This window comes from Thermobia domestica, chromosome 14, assembly GCF_964235325.1.
Source record: "Thermobia domestica chromosome 14, izTheDome1.hap1.1, whole genome shotgun sequence".
Classification (NCBI taxonomy): domain Eukaryota; kingdom Metazoa; phylum Arthropoda; class Insecta; order Zygentoma; family Lepismatidae; genus Thermobia; species Thermobia domestica.
The window spans coordinates 136,737,062-136,757,543 of NC_137467.1; the positions used below are offsets into that span (position 1 = coordinate 136,737,062).

At 36.0% G+C, this 20,482-nt stretch overlaps 1 protein-coding gene across 1 annotated transcript in view; it reads left to right on the forward strand.

Moving 5' to 3' along the window:
* Window positions 1-20,482, forward strand: part of alka (glycine receptor subunit alpha alkaliphile) — a 100,482-nt gene that overhangs the window by 930 nt on the left and 79,070 nt on the right. The window contains exons 2-3 of the mRNA XM_081738885.1: window positions 3,536-3,609; window positions 6,670-6,769. Of these exons, the coding sequence (XP_081595011.1) occupies window positions 3,536-3,609; window positions 6,670-6,769 (174 nt within the window). The remainder of the gene's footprint in view (window positions 1-3,535; window positions 3,610-6,669; window positions 6,770-20,482) is intronic.

Consider the following 20,482-nt stretch of genomic DNA (forward strand, 5'->3'; position numbering starts at 1 on the left):
AAATGTGGTATTTAGATTTTTCATTTAGGAAAATTGAATCGATTTCTATTAAAAGTGCGTATGTTACATTTTTCACAATTTTAACTTTTTAAGAGAAATGAATGTGTTGGAGGAAGATGTAACAATCTGTGATAAAAGGACGTGTGTTTCTTGAAACGTATTATAAGGCATTTTTCTTTTTTCATAAACCAAACCGTCTCGTTACAAAATAGTTTTTGTCATTTCCGGACATTTTTTATTACACATACGTCCTTTTAACAGAAAGTGATTCAATTAATGAAGTGTTTCAGCGTTTCTTGATATTTTCCTTAGAAGGGAAGAAAAAGATTAGAGTGAAAACGAGTGGGGATACAATTGCTATAATAGGATGGCTATATCTCTAAACATTTTAAGGTTAGAAGTATAAAAATTGGTATTTAGGCTTATAACTTAAAATAATTAAAAGACGTGTTTCAACATGTTTTTGATATTTTCCTTAGAAGGGAAGAAAAAGGGTAATAACATAGTCATATTTTGAAATCCCTTAAGAGTAGAGACATGTTAATTAAATACATGTTTCAGCGGTTTTTGATATTTCTCTTAGAGGGAGGAAAAGGACAGGAAGAAAAAGGGTAGGGGAAAAATCAAATGACATCTTTAAGTTTTACGTCCCACGCTTATGCCGACTAGGTTAAAGGAGACGGTGATGATACGAAATTAAGGAAATGGTGGAATGAAGAAAATGGAAGGAAACAGGACACGCTGAGAAATCCCAAGCAGACGGTATTTGTCCAACACAAAGCTCACTTGGCGCGAGCTAGGATGGAACCAAGGACCCCATACACCAGAGGTGAACGCTCTACCACTCCGAAAACGGGTAGGGATTCCAGTTGTTATAATAAGATGATATTTTTCGAAATCTCCTAAGATTAGAAATATGTAGGCCAAACAAATATATTAATCACGCGTGCCCTGAACGAATATGAGATTTAATGATTGAACACCTTTGATAAAATTCTGCGTACATCACTCATAAATACTTAATTAAAATATCAAAATTTTGTAATACATTAGTGTAATGACATAGGCCATTTGTATCATAATCTGTGTATTGAAGAAACATCTTCGTAAGAAGAACGTTAAAAAAAAATGAGTTTAACGATCTAAAGAGCAACACAGCATGTGCATGTTGACCAATGAAAAACCTTGGATATAATCATGACAATATCAAAATCTAGTTAATTAGCTTGCATTCACGGGCTATTTGCTCTTCTTCTTTTATCCATGTTAAAATGAATAATACTTCATTTTTACATATATCCGGTCTTGTAAACGTTAGGGATATTTAAACACCTGCAATGATCGAAAATGTTTGCTTACACGGGTATTTTCAGTAATTCGTCTTTCAAATGCCAAAGTAATAAAGAGGTATGTACAATATAATATATACGAGAATTTCAAAGAAATTCCGAAGTTCACATTGCTATTGATTCTCCATTTATTTTCTGTTGGGTATTTATCACTCATTGATTATGTACACCGTGTATATGCATTAATAATTTATTCTCTTTCATAATGTTTACAGCAATTATGAACAAGGCAAACGTATTGGTGAAGTTTTATACGAAGAAAATCCATGACAATCTTTTCATGTCAACATTTCATATGTCATTTCATAAGATCATTTTTTTTTTTACGGAGTATATGTGTCAGAACACACGAACACAAAATCGGTCTGTCTAAAAAAGTAAAAATGTTGTAAATATTAAAGTTCCAAGGGCAGTGTACGAATTCAAGGACTTTTACAAGGTAGCTAAAATATGCTTAAGAACAAAATGAAAATATATTATAAAAGTTCTGCTGTTGCAGGTAATAGGTAGAGCTAAGTTGAGTAAATCAGAGTCCGAGATCGACTCCCACTGCCAGTTTATTATAAAAATCCTCCAATAACAACAGTATTTACAGAAATACTTCAATACAATTCTTTCTATTGCGAGGCAGAACTTAGGTAGCCCAAGACCGTACGGCCAAGGACAGGATCTCTACAGAGCTCTGGGTAACATAGGTAGAGTGGCGTACGAAACTCCAATGCTCCAGGAAGCAATGTTGGGGGTTAAAAGTCACAGAGCTCCGAAGCAAGCTAAGCAACTGAGGTTGGGATTCCGACAGAGCCCCGAAGGAGGCTAAGCCAGGTAGAAGGGAAGCCAAGAGTCCAGTAGCAGACCAGAGGCTTTTAGGCTGGGTTTATCCTAGTGCTCCAAGCACGCAAGAGGAGGAGAGACCAATTGACAACTGATACCTATCCGCTGGATGCTCTCTAATATATACGTGCTCCTGGCAGTGGTGGCGTTGCTGCTGTGGTGCTGGTGGTCCATGGTCTGCTTCTTGTAATAATCCCACGTGAGGTGTAGTTCTCCAACGTAAATACTTGTGGTTGATGTTTACAAACAGGAGTAGGTAACATTATTTATAAACACCAGCACGTGGTACATTACAATATATATACACACCGGTATATAAAAATTCTTCGTAGCGAGACTTCTTATTTATTAAACAGTTTGTACACGGCCAAAAAAAGCTTGAACGAGACTCTTGTTTAAGACCACTCAAGACCTTTTGATGTAAATGACGTACAGACGTCATATTAGTGTTGAATACAATAGTTTCGTTCAAGAGATTTTGTTTCGATCCTGTTCTCGACAATCCTATTCAACAGCGTTAAGTAGCCAATCAGTGACCGAGTTCTCTTGCAGGAAAAGACAAAACAGTTATGTTGGCATCGTCGAACAGAATAACAGTTGTTAAATTAATATATTTTTATGAATCGTTTGCATGTTTATATGATGCTCAAAGTATGTATTTCATAATAAACAAAAACGAATATCCGCTCTCGAAGATATTGCGAGTAATCTTGCTGAAGTAGTATACACGATTTACGTATTTGCAGTGTCTGTATGCTCATAGTTATTTTTAAAATGATGCAGGTTAAGAATATTCCGTCAAATTAAAACATATTTTGCTTTGATTTTTCTTGCTTTAAGTAATTCCCTGAAGACAACCAATTATTAAAGTGAATTTACATGCGTATTGTACTTGCGTAAAATAATTTTGTTATTTTAAGCGCGTAATGCGGGCCATACACTATGAGTGAATTTACTGCCATAAGCCAAAAAAAAAACACTCAATTTCCAGTCGTTCTATCGTTCGAGCAGGAAGGGTAAATCGAAGGCCATGAAGTGCTGGTGCAATAAGCATGTTGTTGAAGAAACGAAAGAAAAGACTCAAGAGAAATTGAAATCTATTTGGACAAAGATACACATTTTAGAGCGAGACACTGAAGCTGTTTACCATCTAATCAATAAGAAAATCGAATAAATGAAATAAATTAATAGAAAATGTCCACTTGGATGAAAAATGTTTAAGATTACACCTAAGCGTTACATTCAGTTTTGTTGTCTACATTACAGCGAAACTGTACAACGGAACTCCTTACCATAAATTCTACATCAAACACTGTATTTACTTTTGTGTCAAACAGTTCTATTTCTTCTTGCAGCTTCTCATGTTCAACATGTTTGAAAAATTACACAATCAAGCCTCGAGTTGTTTTACCAAAGGATTACGTTAAAGGTGAGTTATTTTAAACTTCTATGTGAGTATATGCTTTAAAATTAAATTAGCAAGTTTAATTTATATTAACTATTTAGTAAACTATATCTGCTCATGTGGCTAAAACAATTTTGTCGTTCCACGTAGTGAGTATAATGAAAAATCAAAAGTTTATTTGCCATATGTTAATAGAAAAATGACATATTACATATTTCACTAATAGAAGATGTCCCATAAAAACTGGTATGCATCGTAAATCTCCGCGTCTTGTACAGAGTGACCTATATTTTCCACTAAGACACTCGACAATATAAGTGAGACCACTCCAACCAAAGTATGGAGCACATCAGCGCACTGTTTCGCAACAGTAGGCTTATTAGCAAAGGTCCGTGGCCTCTTCAATCCCCTGATGATTCATCCTGTGAATCTTTTTATAAGGAACATTGAAAGGCAAGGTTTATACTTACGATCCTCGGATCATTGATCAATTGAAAGAGAACATTTCAAATGCGGTACAAAACATCTCGTTTTCAATAATTCAGATGCATTACTGAAAATATTATCACATGGCTCCAAGAATGTGGCAATGTCTCTGGAGGGTACTTTCAACACTCACAACAATTACTAGTAAGTTACGTACGGTTAGGTTAATCTGCTGCTTATGTATCCTTCAAATGTGCGCATTGTTTCTTATAGCGTACCAGTTTTATGAGGGACATCCAGTGATTTAGTTGGGATAAATATTTACCGGAACAGCTATAACGCCAAAGTATCACGAAACAGTTTGTTAGTAAACTGCAGAATATCTACTAAGGCAAACAGGGTCCAACTAAATTATTGGAGACCCCTTGTTTACAGACGTTTGCTGTATTTTAAAGTGACGGAGAATAAAACATGAACATATATATTTTCAGCGATTAAGTTGAAAAAAGTAAGCCTCGATCCTTTCCAATTCCAAGCTGTTTACATATAGGAATATGCATTTTGCTCTAATTTTGTCACAGACATAATATACTCATATAAGAGAAATAGACCATGTTAAAGACAGGGCGACGCAGTGCGCTGGCCGCATGTTCGCCGCCAACTGAACGTAATGCAGCCTGTCGCTAACAGATGGCGTTGGATCGGCTCAGGCCCATAAAAAGGTCATGCCACTGGTTAGTTAGTTTTTTTTTTTAAGGCTATTTGGATGTTGTGAATAATCAAATACATATGAATATAATTGCCATGTGAATGACTTTCATAAGGAAAAAGAAAAAAACAAGATAAAAACAGTGAACAGTGCCTCCGTTTGAGAGAAGTCACATTGGCAAAAATTACAATTTAATCGCTACAAGCTACAAGGGTAGTCCAAAAGTACAGACCTAATAAAGAAAACACAAAAAAATAGGGAAAAATATATTTATTACTCAACATAGTCTCCTTATAGCTCGATACACTTTTCCTAGCTATATTGAATTGCTTAAATACTCTGTTTATAGTGAGAATCGTTGAGCTTCTCAAAATAGCCATTAACCACAGAATCTACATCTTTATTGTTGGCAAATCTTTCACAATCGAGCCATTTTTTCAAGTTTGGAAAGAGAAAATAATTTGACGAGACTAAATCTGGGGAATAGTGTGAGTGATGAAGCAATTAAAACTTTAAGTCATCGATTTTGGCCATCGCAAAAACGGATGTGCAAATTGATGGATTGTCTTCAAGAAATAACACTTTCTTTTTAACTAAATGCGTTTTTTTCTTGCTGCAATAATTTTGGATAATATTCACCATTGATTGCTTTTCGTTTTTGAAGGTAACCAATAAAAAAAATACTCAACGCGCATCCCCCAAAATTGACGCCATGATCTTGACAGCATATCGAACTGTCTTCGCCTTCTTTGGAGGCGATTCTCCCTTTTGTTCATTGTTTTTGTCATGTCATTTGTTCGATCACTGCGATTTGGATCATCTGACACACAATACGCCAGATTTTTGGCCTTTTTTTTTTTTGTCTTCCTTGTGAGAGTTCTCTACATCTCAATTATATATTTGGTTAGTGGTAACGTGTGTATAGTCCACTTTTATATATTGTGCATAGTACTCTCTGTAACTAAATGTAGGAAAAATGGTTTTCTTGTAACCATATCTGTAGAACTGGAAAGGATGAAGGTTTTTTTTTTTTTTTTTTTTTTTTTACGAATTAAACTTCTAAAAACCAACGGCTTTTGTTATTAGGAGTGGAAAGTGTATGTGATAGAGGATTTTTAAGATTGAGGAGTTGTGAAAAGCGTAAGATTGAATTTGAGTGAGTTTCAAATATAATATAAGGTTACGTAAGTTGAGGTTAAGTCAGAGATTGTGAGGGTGATGACAAATAATACTATGTAAGTATTTTTTAAATTTTTTTAAAGAAAAGATAATGATAACAGACATTTTGATGTTTCACAGTCTTTTGTTTGACTTTAAATCCATGTGTTGATCTTCCGTAAAACCAATGACTTATTTAATCGTCTAAGTTGTTATAACGTTGCCAATAGCAAATATTTTCTTAGCAGTTATTAAAATTTTACAGTATTAATTATTACGTTGTGATGGTTAATTGTTATATTAAGTGAAGTTTTGGCGAGTGAACATTTAGGTGACAAATATAGAAACTGCTCAAGAGAACGGCAATTTGTGAAGAAGCCACGAAGAAACGACGTCAACTCCCAGAGTAGGCTTAGAGTATATCTTCATGCAGCATTGTCGCAAACAGTCTTTTCATTTGACTGGTCAGCCATGAAAATTGCCTAAATAATGAAAACTGCTTTCATTGTAATTTTTTGTTTTAGACAAATGCCGGCGCACAGGAAGGTTCTATTTCTAGAGCTCTATATAACCAATCTTTAAGTTTAATTCTTTCTCTAAAGCTGTCTTGTTTAATTATTTCTCCGAACCTGTATCCAACCCTTAATCCTTTCTCAGAAACTGTGTATAACCTTTAATTCTTTCTCGAAAGTTGTATACAATCTTTAAAAGTAACAAAGAGAAATATATTTCTGAAAAAAAAAAGTCTTGTAATTAAAACACACAAAGATAATTATTTTGTTTCGTTTCAGAGATACGCCCTCCTACTCAGAACAGAGACCCTGTAGTTGTTGAATTCAGCATTTATGTTGTTGATATCAACTCCATTAACGTTGAAGATATGGATTTTCGGTAGGTCTTAAATTAGGAAAAGTAATTTTTAATTTAAACTAATCGAAAAATTTTAAAAAAAGGTTTTTGTCACTGCTTTTTAAAAAGCTTTTGATAGAACTATTGTCAACCAAGAGGTAACCTTCAGTATTATTATTACTGAAGAGCAAACAACGGTTGTATTACAAATGGAAAAAAAGAAGAAAAATTATATGGAAAAGAACATATCTTACCAATAGTCTCATTTTCAAGAATCAAGGGACCTCAATGGGAAAATGAATAGTAGTATTGGCCCCACCTAAGGACACTTTTGACCCCTGGGTCCCTGCCTCAGGACTCATGGTCCCTGGACCAGGATCAATGATCTAAGGGTATTAAGGACCACCCTCTCTAGATTTTGGCAGGGGTACCTTGGCCCACCCCCTAAATTTTGGCAGGGGTACATAGGACCACCCCTCTTAAATTTTGGAAATTGCCAAATCTAAAAATTTGGTATGGTAGCCTAGGACCATAGTATGTACCTCTATTAGTATTGGGGTCCACCTCGTTCCCTTTTATGGATAAAAAACTGCCAAAAAGTTAAATTTCGGGTTTTTTGATCTAATTTATCCCCTTTGATGAGGAGTTATTACCCTATATTGTTATATGGGCGTATACAGGGGTCCATTCCCTTTCATAAGACATGGGTATATGAATGCACACCTTTAAAATTTGGGAGGGGTACCTTGACCCACCCCTTCATTTTTGGAAATTGCCCTATTTAAACATTTGGTATTATAGTATAGAACCCTAATATATATCACTATAAATTTGGGTGGTCCACCTCGTTCCCTTTTAGGGATACAAAATCGCCAAAAATATAAACATAAGCAATACGTTGTACCATGTGTTTTGTTTTTGCCCATTTTATTCCCTTTGATGAGGTCCTATTACCTTATATGGTTATATGGTCATATATAGGTGTCCATTTCCTATCATAACACATAGGTACATTGGTGCACCCCTTTAAAATTTTTGGCAGGGGTACATTGACCCACCCCTTCAATTTTGGAAATTTACCAATTTAAGCATTCGGCATTATAGCACAGGACCTTAATATGTATCATGTAGGGATCCATGCCCCATAGCGTTAGTGGGAATGAGTCAGAGGTAGTTTGGCCCGGAATTGCATCACCTATTGAAAGTTTGCTTTTGCTTACTCAGGGGCCAGGGAATGCATAGGATTACTCAGGACACATATGATCATCTTGATCCACGTGAGGAGAAGGGGGCGTGTAGGACCTCGTTCCCTTTGATGAGTAGAAAAATATCAAAATTCGGAAGTTCTTTTTAACTTATCCTATTATTTTTGATGAGACATTTTCGTTATATAATTGAGTACAATGGTTCACTTTTTAAATTTGGGAGTCATTGTTCCTTTTCATGAGTATTAATGATTGATGTTGGGGCCTTATTACGTTATATTATTAAATGGAGGCGTATTTAAGATCATTCCCCATAAATTTGATATATACTTCGTGATCCATTTCGTTCCACCTCAGGGATGAAAATGGATACCTTACATATGTTGATTATTATGTTATAGACTTTTGCAATCATCCGAGTTTGATCCTTGGTGTTAGTTTCAGGAAATGCTGAGTTTAACGTTCCCCTCGAGGCTAAGCGAAACTAATGATAAGAAATGGTGAAATGAGAAAACATCATAACATTACTTGGTTGTGGATTGAAGCAGAGACCTCACACATCAGTGACAAGCGCTGAGCCACCGTGCCCCATTCAGTGCGAGCAGTTTTGCGTATGAAAAGAACATGAACATATTATGTTACATTACACATTTCGGTGCGAGCAGTTTTCACACTAGGTTTATGTTCCATATAGAAAAGGGGGTCTGTTATCATTTTTTTTACTTCGTGTACGACTTTGACCTTGAAGGAAACCTTGCTGACTGAGTGCTAAGCGTTGGTATTAAAACGTATAAACATAACCTTATTCTTTAGTTGGATGTATTTAGAGATGAGTTTAGGATTGTTGGTTCGAATCTAGTTGTGTTCGCTGTAACTCAGTGCCTGAGCGATACTACAATAATAGTTGCGTGATTTTCCAGTGTTCCCAACACTATCAGAATGAATCGATTCATTTAGTCGGAGCAGTTTCGTAACGAAAGCTGATTTTTGTTTCGTACTACAAATTTTTCTGAAACATAATTTTGTTTTGTACACAAAAAAATTCTGAAACAGTTTTTGTTTTGTACACAAAAATATTTTTGAAACAGTTTTGTTTCGTACACAAAAAAATTCTGAAACAATTTTGTTTTGTACACAAAAAATTTTCTGAATCAATTTTTATTTCGTACACAATAAAAATTCTGAAACAATTTTATTTTGTACACAAAAAATTTTCTGAATCAATTTTGTTTCGTACACAAAAATTTTCTAAAACAGAATTTTATTTTGTACACAAACTTTTTATTTCGTACACGAAAAAAGTTCTGAAACAAAAATTTAGTTACAAAAATTATATTTTTCCGCAAAACATTGATTTCAGAAATTTTATTTTACCGGTAAACTGATTCAGAAAAAGAAATTGAAATCGCAGTACAGAAAAAGAATTTGATTTTAGGATGTGAAATAAAATACAGAATTTCTTTTTTTCACCATGTTTGTGTGCATTTATATTTCTTCAAAGAAAGACGTGTCCGTGATGGGTACAAATTCTGTAAAGAGAAAATAAAACATGAATATACGTGGTAATATTTATTTGTTTCCTGTAAAAGAAGAAAACAGATTATTAACATCTAACAAGAACATAAACTAACTGATAAAGAGAGAGTGAAGTGGGAAAAGAAAGGCAAATGTGACGTACCTGAAATCCTTTTCTTTTTCTCCACTGGTTTCTGCAAGGTGATGTCATTGAAATTTTCTCCGATGTGGCATCAAATGGAACTCGTGCATTGTTGAAGCATGTCTCATGTTGCGGTTGACTCTTTGCCCGTCTTTGGGAGGTGATGTTGGTGGGATTAGGGGAAAATATGGCTGTTATTCTGTTTTGGCTTTTTTATATCCATAGGGCAATGTTTCGTACGTATCCGGTATTAATCGGCGTTTTTTATAGTTGAAACTGTACTTCTTTTCTTCATGTTTTGTGACAAGATGACGATCGTGGGTTCTGTAAATTTTGTGTGGCGTGCTAATGGAGATTTTTTCACTGAATTGATTAACGATCGTTTGCTCCAGACTAATGAAATTTAACTTTTGGCTTGCTGTATAATTGAGTGTGAATCCACAAATTTTGTATACATAACTGGTTGATTTCGTGTCGGGGTCGTAGATTTCCAAAGCGTATTGTTTTGGGCCACCAGACACGAATTTTTTAATGTATGCTTTTGGTCCAATTGATTCCAGTTCATTTGACATTGAACCAAGAAATACTTCTGGTTCTATTCTGGGCTCTGATGGTCGCTGCGTGAATATCACGGAATCTGTAACGAAATACAGTACTCTTTCTTGCAGCAATTCTAAATATATGTAGAGTTCCAGACGGGCTTGACACGTCGTAAATGCTCCAAGGACAACATTAGCATTGTGATTTTGTACTGGAACATCATCTTCATATTGCCAATAAAGGTATAACAACGAATCATTAACAGGTAGAATTTGGTTGACTTGTATATCTGGAGCAGTTAATTTCTGATATAGTTTTTTGGGGTCGTTAATGATGGTCGTTTGACTGAAATTGTCTCTTATAGCTAGTCGTTCCCAGAAGGCATTCAAACAGAGTTTTGCAAGACTACGACGTGCTGAATTTGTCATTAGATTTTCTGCATCTAAAGTTATACCTTCACGTTGTTGTACCATTTGAATATACAGCTCCTTTTCTTCTTCGGTGACGCAATTGGCCGGCCATCCAGAAGCTTCCAGCTTGGATTTCAAAAATGTGTTAATGTATTCGCTGAATAATTCGCCAGTCTTGGTTTCTGGATCATATACGGTGATGATGCAATCCCAAATTTTGTAAATTTTAATTACTTGATACCCAAGTTCAATGGCTTTTTGAATTTCATAGGACACCCACGTTCCTGTTAGATTTCGTTCACTGTCGGAATGTGTACATTCAGAATCTTGATTTAATGCTGTGGCACAGGCAACAAAAAGTGGAGACAACAACTTCTTATTTGAGCGAAATGGCAGCACTGGATGAAAGATATTTCTGCTAGGCAAAATCTTTAACTTGATTAAACCGTTGACATCTTGAATGGCGGGCATTTTTGGATCTCCCTGTAGGTAAATTCTTGGGTGTCCTATTGGATACCGTCCACATTTATTTACATATGGATACAGTGAAACAATATCCAAAAATTTAATTTCTTCGCCTTCATTTTCATTTGCGACGTGATATAATTTAATTGCATTAACACGGCCACCATAGAAGCTGTCTCTTGGATTTAACGGTGTCAGATTAGTATAAGAATGTGTGCTTAAAGAAGAGGCCAATGCTGGATTGGATTTTAACACTTGACGAAATTCACATTCCCACATTTCATGTACTCTATATCCCATGGATCGTAATAATTTCATTTTACGCTGTGTTCTCTCGTAGCGATAGTTCATACTTTCTTCGGAGTTTTCACAGGATCACGGCCTGTAGGGACACAGAGAGAACAAGCGTGGACCCTACAACCTTGAAATTCATACATGTGTTCCTCTTCAGTGTCGGAATGTTTTGTAGTAACCGTCCAGATGAAAACCAGCAAAAAAACTTCTTTTCCTCTTGCTGCATGTAGAATTGGATGTTCCTCTTTTTCTTCCATGTAGGCAGGCTACTGCAAAGCAATCCGTGACTGATTGTTTCTGTGACGGTATCCTCGTGCAGGAAGAATGCTAATAGTATTGGGTTTTAAGAAATTTCGTCGAAATACTAAATTGCACGCACTCGCCAAAGTAATAGCCTCCAGGAAAGGATTGACGTGGGTTTCTTGTTCAAAAGTGGTCATGAAAGATATAAAAGCCATTCGAAGTACGTTGACTTCCTGGACACAATAGTTCACCAATTCTTCTTGGAAAATAAACGTATCGTTCTGGTGCTCGTTGTACCATGTAATGAATTTCTCTCGTACATCCACTTTCATTTCATCTGCACCATAATAATGGATGTCCGGTAATTTTCCCACATACGCTTGATTTGCAGCAGTATTTAAAAAGTGTGGAAAATATCCTTTGGTCGCTGGTAAATGAAATGCCTTGGATAATTTACTTAGAGCCATTGGCATGAAATTTAAGGGGTCAATAAACGATAAGTGATTCAGTTTCATGCTTAAAATTTTTGCTCCGTTCAAGATCAAAGTAGGTTTCAATTTATGTTCTTCCACTAAGAATTTAAGAATAAAATGACCATCATACTCCTTAGAATTATGTGCGAAAGATAAAATAAGTTTGATATTGGGTCTTGGTTGACGTAAATACGCAAGAAAGGCATTAATCGGATCATCTTGAAAAATATGTTCCCGTTGTCCACAAACTTCACACGGATGATGTATATCTTCATCTTGAACACAGTTGTAACATACTTGTTGGGCCACCAGTAAATTGGGCTTATGAATGAACGTGTCTTCATCGAAGAAAGTATCCTGTGTGGCTTCGATATCATAGAAGACAATCATAGCCTTCTTGGCATGTAACACTGATGGAACTCCAGGTTTTAATTGAGACGTATCAGGCTTCATGTAGCATTGGTGGGTAGACAAAACGTGTTTACGACATACATTACAAAAATAATCTGTACAATGGTGTTCTCTTTCTCCTGTATGGACAAACGAATAAATGCGTAAACATTTGGAACACTGTTTCACCATCTTGAATATTGGCTGGCCCTTATGATATGGTACAGTCAGATGATTTGTATAGCATGTTTCACCATAAAATTCAGGATTGCATTCTGGACACTGCTTCTCCGTATTGGTCTTACTGCATGGCGGTTTCTGACAACATTTCTCACACATGGCCGAACAGTTCTTGACGTGTCTATTAAGATGATCATATTTTCGTGGCATGCAACACAATAGTACTTAGTAGAAAAAACGGACGTTAATGACGTGATGATATCATAATGAGAATTGATGCACATTAAATTGATTGGAATCTTGTCTTCGCCATCAGGTCCTTCATACAGAATATCTTCTCCGGAAAAGCTGGTGTATACAGTAAGTTTATAATCGGTCAAGTAGCGTTGCAATTGTCGCAATTCTTCCACAGATCCCCCATGATCTAAATTCACTGAGGATCTGGACTAAAGTTTAATTACGTCTGGAATAACAACACACTTGCTCTGTTTGCGATATTGATCGTAAACTTTTTTATTTGTATCCTTATATTTCTTCAGTCCAATAGCAATCACAATCGCATATGCTAAACATTTCTTGTCGGTGTTTTTCACACGTATAATGCCATTCTTGCGTTTTAGTAACTCCTCGTTTGATAAAAGACGACGCACTAATCCATATCCACGGGGTACATCCACATGATGAAAATATACAATGAACGGTTCGTTAATGAGAAAACTATCGTTACTTTGAAGGATGCGATCAAAGGAAGCCCATAAAGTTTCCAGTGTCAGATTACTTGCACGCCTAAAAGATAAATAAAACGGCTTGTTCTTCTCATCGTGAGATAAAATCGATAATCCAACCATCGATGATTCGTCAACATTTTCTAATAAGTAATCCAACATCTGTTGAAAGGAGGTCTGAACCCACTCAACAATATCGGTGTCACTGGTCGGAGTATTGATTCGAATTTCCAGCATTCATCCTTCGAGATTAAAACGCCGATAATGTCTATTGATTTCTCGCAAGACAGTAAAGCCACAAGTAGCCATATTCAAACAGAAAAGGTAAGGTAAAACAAAAAGGAATAGGCAAAGAAAACAAATATCTAAAACGAGAGAAAAAAAGCACGAATTAAAATTGAATTCCCAGATCAGAATTCGCTTGAACGTTTAACGGTATCAAATGACTACACGATCAATCCTAAAAGAATTATCATATCTCAAATAGTTCTACTGTTAAAAAATTTTATTGTCGTCATACTGAAAATCAAACTCGGGACCAACATCAACATGTAACTGACCTACGATTCTGTAGTGATAAAAATGAATGAAATTGTTTTCTAACTGTACTGAGAGAATCATTGTAGTAAGCATTTTTCCCCCTTACAATGAACTTTGAAACGTATGACGAACATGAAACGGAAACAAAATCTCATGCGCTTGCTTCTTCGAGCTAAGCGCTTGAACAAGGAAGACTTGGGTTCAATTCACGGCGAGAGATTAGATCTCACATTAAACTGTAGGCCCACGTCTTACTGTTAAACTTTTTCGGGGAACAAATTCGTACGTAGTTTTTTGAAAACTAAAATTTTGTAATTTTAAAATTACGTTAATGGTAATTTTCAGAAACTGAGCTTCCTCATAGCTAAGTGGTTAGAGTTACGCACCTCTGGCCCGGGTTCAACACCCAGTATGCTCTCGGATTCAACATTAAGCTGTATTCCTAGCCCCACTACTGAAGGGACGCTAAACCAAAATCAACAAATCATATATCATTTCTTGTGCTTACTTCTAATGTGTGGGATTCCTAATTCGATCCCCGGTCAAGTAAACAAGAGTTTATTCGGAGTACTTTAACTAATTCGTTCATGATTATTCATTTTTCCTCACAGCCTAATATTTCATGCTAAAAGTAAAACAGTGATAACAATTTTATCATCATGCGTAATACGGTTTAAAAGCACTCCATTGATATTGAGTATAAACGTGTCTAAGGATAGAATCTCAATAAACTTACCTCAAATCCAATGAACGGATTAAAGTTACGCTGTCACTAGATGTACACTTTCCTTCATTCGCGATCTTCGTGGAAATAGGACTTGAAAATGAAATTTAGAATTTTATTTAGGTCAGAAACGTGTTCAACTATAAAGTGACGTCATCATCAACCAATCAGAAACGAGGAAATTCATAAATGACATCACGGAGAACCAATGAAAACACAGCTTTCATCGTGTATCATGAGCCGTAACAACATGTAACAATCGATCGTGACGTAATTCACGTTTTTCTCCTGATACATCAATAGTTACGACATCTAGTATCGCGATTCTGATCATGACATCATATCGTTGACAAAAAATATACTTTCGTTAGTTTCTTACGACATTCAAATTAACACATCTAAAATGTGATTCATTTTCCTTAAACTTGATTGAAAACTGTAACACTCATCGATATGTTACGAAACTGTCTTTGACATAAATGTAAAGTTGAGCTTTAAAAGTCCGTCAGCTAAGAAAAAATGCTGATGTATACTCTTCGTAAAAGCAGATTCTGAAATTTCACAATAACAAACTTCTATACGTAACAACGAGTAAAAATGTGTAATGTTACATAATCTGTCCATGTTCTTTTCATACGCAAAACTGCTCACACTGAATGGGGCATGTTGGCTCAGCGCTTGTCTCTGATGTGTGAGGTCTCTGCTTCAATCTACAACCAAGTAAGGTTATGATGTTTTCTCATTTCACCATTTCTTATCATTAGTTTCGCTTAGCCTTGAGGGGAACGTTAAACTCAGCATTTCCTGAAACTAACACCAAGGATCGAACTTGGATGATTGCAAAAGTCTATAACATAATAATCAACATATGTAAGGTATCCATTTTCATCCCTGAGGTGGAACGAAATGGATCACGAAGTATATATCAAATTTAAGGGGAATGATCTTAAATACGCCTTCATTTAATAATATAACGTAATAAGGCGCCAACATCAATCATTAATACTCATGAAAAGGAACAATGACTCCCAAATTTAAAAAGTGAACCATTGTACTCAATTATATAACGAAAATGTCTCATCAAAAATAATAGGATAAGTTAAAAAGAACTTCCGAATTTTGATATTTTTATACTCATCAAAGGGAACGAGGTCCTACACGCCCCCTCTCGTCACGTGGATCAAGATGATCATATGTGTCCTGAATAATCCTATGCATTCCCTGGCCCCTGAGTAAGCAAAAGCAAACTTTCAATAGGTGATGCAATTCCGGGCCAAACTACCTCTGACTCATTCGCACTAACGCTATGGGGCATGGGTCCCTACATGATACATATTAAGGTCCTGTGCTATAATACCGAATGCTTAAATTGGTAAATTTCCAAAATTGAACGGGTGGATCAATGTAACCCTGCCAAAAATTTTAAAGGGTGCACCGATGTACCTATGTCTTATGATAGGAAATGGACACCTATATATGACCATATAACCATATAAGGTAATAGGACCTCATCAAAAGGAATAAAATGGGCAAAAACAAAACACATGGTACAACGTATTGCTTATGTTTAGGGATGCGCTCGAGTCGAGACATGTCTCGAATCTCGACTCGACTCGACTCGAATTCGAGTCGAGATTCGAGTCGAGACACACTTTGTAAAATTCGAGACGAGTCGAGACAAACGTATTTCTCGACTCGAATTTTCGAGTCGAGACACGAGTCGAGTCGAGACGGCTCTTAAAAATCTCGACTCGACTCGAATGTCTCGAAAATCTTTCTATAATTTTTAATATTATTTTGAAGAAAGTATTCACTCAGAAACAGTCTTGAAACCAATTCCAGCTTTTATTCCTTCAGAAAGGTACAGAACGCATAAAATTAATAGTTAATCTTTAAAGATTAAGATTTAATTTTCAGCTCAATTCAGTTAATTAGAACTAATAGTTAATGTCGTTGTATTTGGTTGTACTGCAAATATAATGATAATAATAATAATAATTGATTATCTAGTTTGTATAAAACTATTATCCGTAGTCTACATCTAGTTTGTATAAAACTATTGCGATAAAGTGAACTTCATAAACTCTCTGAATGAGCAGTTGGTAGTCTATAGTAATTTAGCATAGTTATAATTATTGTGTTTTCGTTCCCATGAACGCTATAGGGTTACGTAACTTCTGGATTATTCGCTTGCCCAACTATTCTGAGGCTTTAATATATTGTAGCATATCACGAGCTACGGATAATATATAATGTAACATTTGTTGTAAATCACATATTATGATACGAGACTATTTTACATAGTATATCTTATCTAATATAAATAAAATAAAGAGTTTGTTTGTGTGTTTGTCTGTCTGTCTGTGTGCGACCTGGGGACCAGACGAGTGGACCGAGAGTTCCCAAAATTTGGTCACGGGTACCTTAGTCCAGGCCCCAGATCAAGACGAAGCGTTTTTTTAAATTTCGAACCAGGGGGGTCGTGGGGGGGACGTTTACTGGGACCGACCTGGGGGTGTCAGCGGGTGAGGAATACCGAGACATGTATAAATAGCCCATATTGATTGATACTAGTGTCAAATCCATAGTTTTCGCGGTCACTGAAATGAATGGTGATACTTCCACAGGTGTTGACTTCCAAATACAGCCCCAATGCGAAGAATGGGTATATTAAGCTAGTATTACAATAAATGGACTGCTTGGATGCCAAGAACTAGTACAGATAAGTACCATTCACTTCTATGAATAGGTGTTTTTTTAAAGGATTTTTGTAAACACTAAGTTATAAAACAATGAACTACATACAGTAGTTATGGTTTTGGTTCCCAACATAAAAGAAATATGGATTGTTCATGAGATATTGAACTTCAACTTTCACTCCTGGAAAATTTCAATTTTGAAGTTAGGCCACTTGGCATCAAAGCAGTTCACTGTAAGATAAATACATTCCGCACATTAGTAACATAGTTGTTCAGGGGCCTTCAATTTCCATCCTCTCAAATGAAAGCTGAACGATTGCTTGATACATGCTGACTATATAGGAGAAATAGTGTATTAAGTTTTCGAGCTTTGGTGCGTATCCGTATTTACACTCTGATATAATTTTAAGTTCACACTCAAATCGAGCTAATTGTTTAATGCATTTCGAAAGCTTTTGTTTTTATGCAGCTCATTAAGGAAAATCTATTTCATAATCGTAACATTTATGTACTAATAAACTATGAACGTAAAGTTGACTCGACCTAGCCCCGTGGCCGCTGTGACTCAGTGGCACAGCTCTCACCCTTGATGTGTGAGGACCCTGATTTTGTGTGTGTGTGTGAACTCCGCGGCTAGTGTACGCGTCTTTGCCGTGGAAGACTCGGGTTCAATTCCCGGCGCGAGCTCATGTAGTTCGGATCCCACGTTAATCAGTAGGTCTACATTTCATATATTCTCGCTGCTGAAAGAGACGGTAAAGTCAAAATCAACTCAACAATATATATGTGTGTGTGCTTATGTGAATTTCCTCGTTGCTGTATGGTTAACACATACGCCTTGATCGCGGGAGACTCTGGTTCGATTTACGGTGGAAGCTCATGAAGTTGTTACCGGTATCCCACTTTAAACTGTAGATCCATGCCTCATATAACCATAGATATAATATATATGCCTTTGATACACTTATTTTCCGACTTGGAAGCCATCGAAAATTTCCGGACACAGAGTCCCGTAGACCGAAAATGAGAAACATGGGTACAGAGTAAAACAGCCATAGAAATTTAAGCTTTTTAGGCTAACTTAATCCTTACATATAATGCAACTAGCTTGGCGAAGTTATACTGGAGGAAATGCTATCATTGCAACACTCTGAGAATAGAAAATGTTCGTCAGGTATTACTATCCCCCCCCCCTCTCCTGCAGAATGAAAACTCTGACTAAAACTCAATATATATTGAGTAATGTAACAAACAGTGGCGGATAGTATTCATGTTTCCTTGCAGAGGTCCTTACGAGGGTTCGCTTCCATCTTCCTCTCCCCAAGAACTAAAATAAATTAAAAAATTCCTATTACTTGTTAATCTTGTACAAAGGACGCAATTAAAGTCCCAGTGTAACACCCCTTCACATTTAGATTTTTCCCCTGGAAGAAAACCAGTTATTATTGTTTTTTGATTTCTCAGTCTCACCTACATAAACATACGAATAGAATTACAAGATAGGACATGTTTAGATTGCTTGCACGTGACATCTAACTATATTTCTCATCAAATGTGTCACAGATGAAAATTTCCGTTTGTACTGCCTCTATTTTCTGGTACATATGTTTCATTTATGTTATGTTGCTAAAATTCGTTAGGAAACAAATACAGACTGCGCCTGTGTGCCTGACAAAACGTAAATGTACTGGATAATTATTTCTTCACTTTCTTCCAGAAAAAAAGTAACCCAACTCATGTCGGCTAACAAAAGGAGGTAGCGGACCAAAGATAGCCGTTGTTTACCTAAGGTCGTTACACAGCAGGGGATTCATTCAGTCAGAGGGAAAAGAAAAAAATAATTTAAGGTTTCTACATTTGTTTTGAACTGCAATATACTTCTTCCTTTTATTTTAAGAACCATTTCCTTCTCATTTGTTTGCATCAGAAAAAAATGCAATAAAATCACTAGAATGTGCCTATTTACCCAAAGTACGTACTAGATCACTAGTTCAAATGTAAAATCACTAAATCTAGTACGAAATCATAAATGTGGCATCCCTGGGTTGGAGCGAAAGTAATGGTTGGAGTAAAAACTAGTCCGTATTTCTACTGCGTTCTGTTGTTGAATTCACAGAAATGTTCAAAAATAAATTCAAGAAGTAAAACACGATCCTACAAAAGACTGTTTACTTTCTCACTGGTTTTCGTATTGTGAACTGAAACTCAAGTGCGCAGTCATGTTGAATACTTCTGTCCCTTTCTACTTTACAACTTGAGGTGGGATGAGGGTCAGGATAGATCTAGTGATATACCGCTAAAGGAAGTGCTTCAGTACAGAGTCGGAAGCGGTATGTATTGTTTATACTACTTACAACGTTACCCCCCACATAAAATATAAATTTACCCTTTCTCCCTTCCCTTTTTCGAATACAATGAACCGACTCTTTTGCTGAAGAAAGATTCTAAAAGAAAATTGAAACATCTGTGTCTAAACTTTCTTTGAAGCTCAGTCTTTTGTATTTGTAAGGTTTTGCGAGTGTTTTCGAGATAGCCAAATCTTTTACCAAGGATTCCTGCTGCGAACTGACCGTGAGTAAACACCCGATCTCGCTGTGCTCAATTTCTCTCGCACACGTGAAATGGGTTTGTTGTTTCCAAAACAAATAGGAAGTTACCTTGTGCTTTTGCATTTCTGCACGCACACAGATACCATTGTTGTTTTAATGATCAGAAGAAATATCAAAACCATCCGATATATATGATACGAAACAGCTAACAGAGGGAGGCAAAGATAAAAGTATGGCCTATACCAAGTTTTCCGCGTGGTACCATTACGGAGAATAAATATTTGATAAAGTCACGTAGATGCGCTTAAACCTATTCCATCTGTCCTTATAACTTTTCTGGTCTCATCAATTTCTCAGGAGAATACGTACAACATATGTCCAAATTCCATATATACTCTTTCTAAACTAATGAGTAAACTCATTAAGAACACCAATTGATATCAATAAACAGGAAAGAAAACAATACTTTATACTTCTATCATTTGGTACACATCTCTATGAAGCACAGCTTGTTTCTCTTCGAAATTGCTCCTTCGTGTCACAGCTGTGGTTAGTTTTGTTTTGTGTTAGGATGAAAGAGAGAAATGCAACATTTGCTTCGCGGTGGAGTTATATATATTATTAAGATGAGCGGTGATAAGCGAGGTTTAACAAAGAGTGC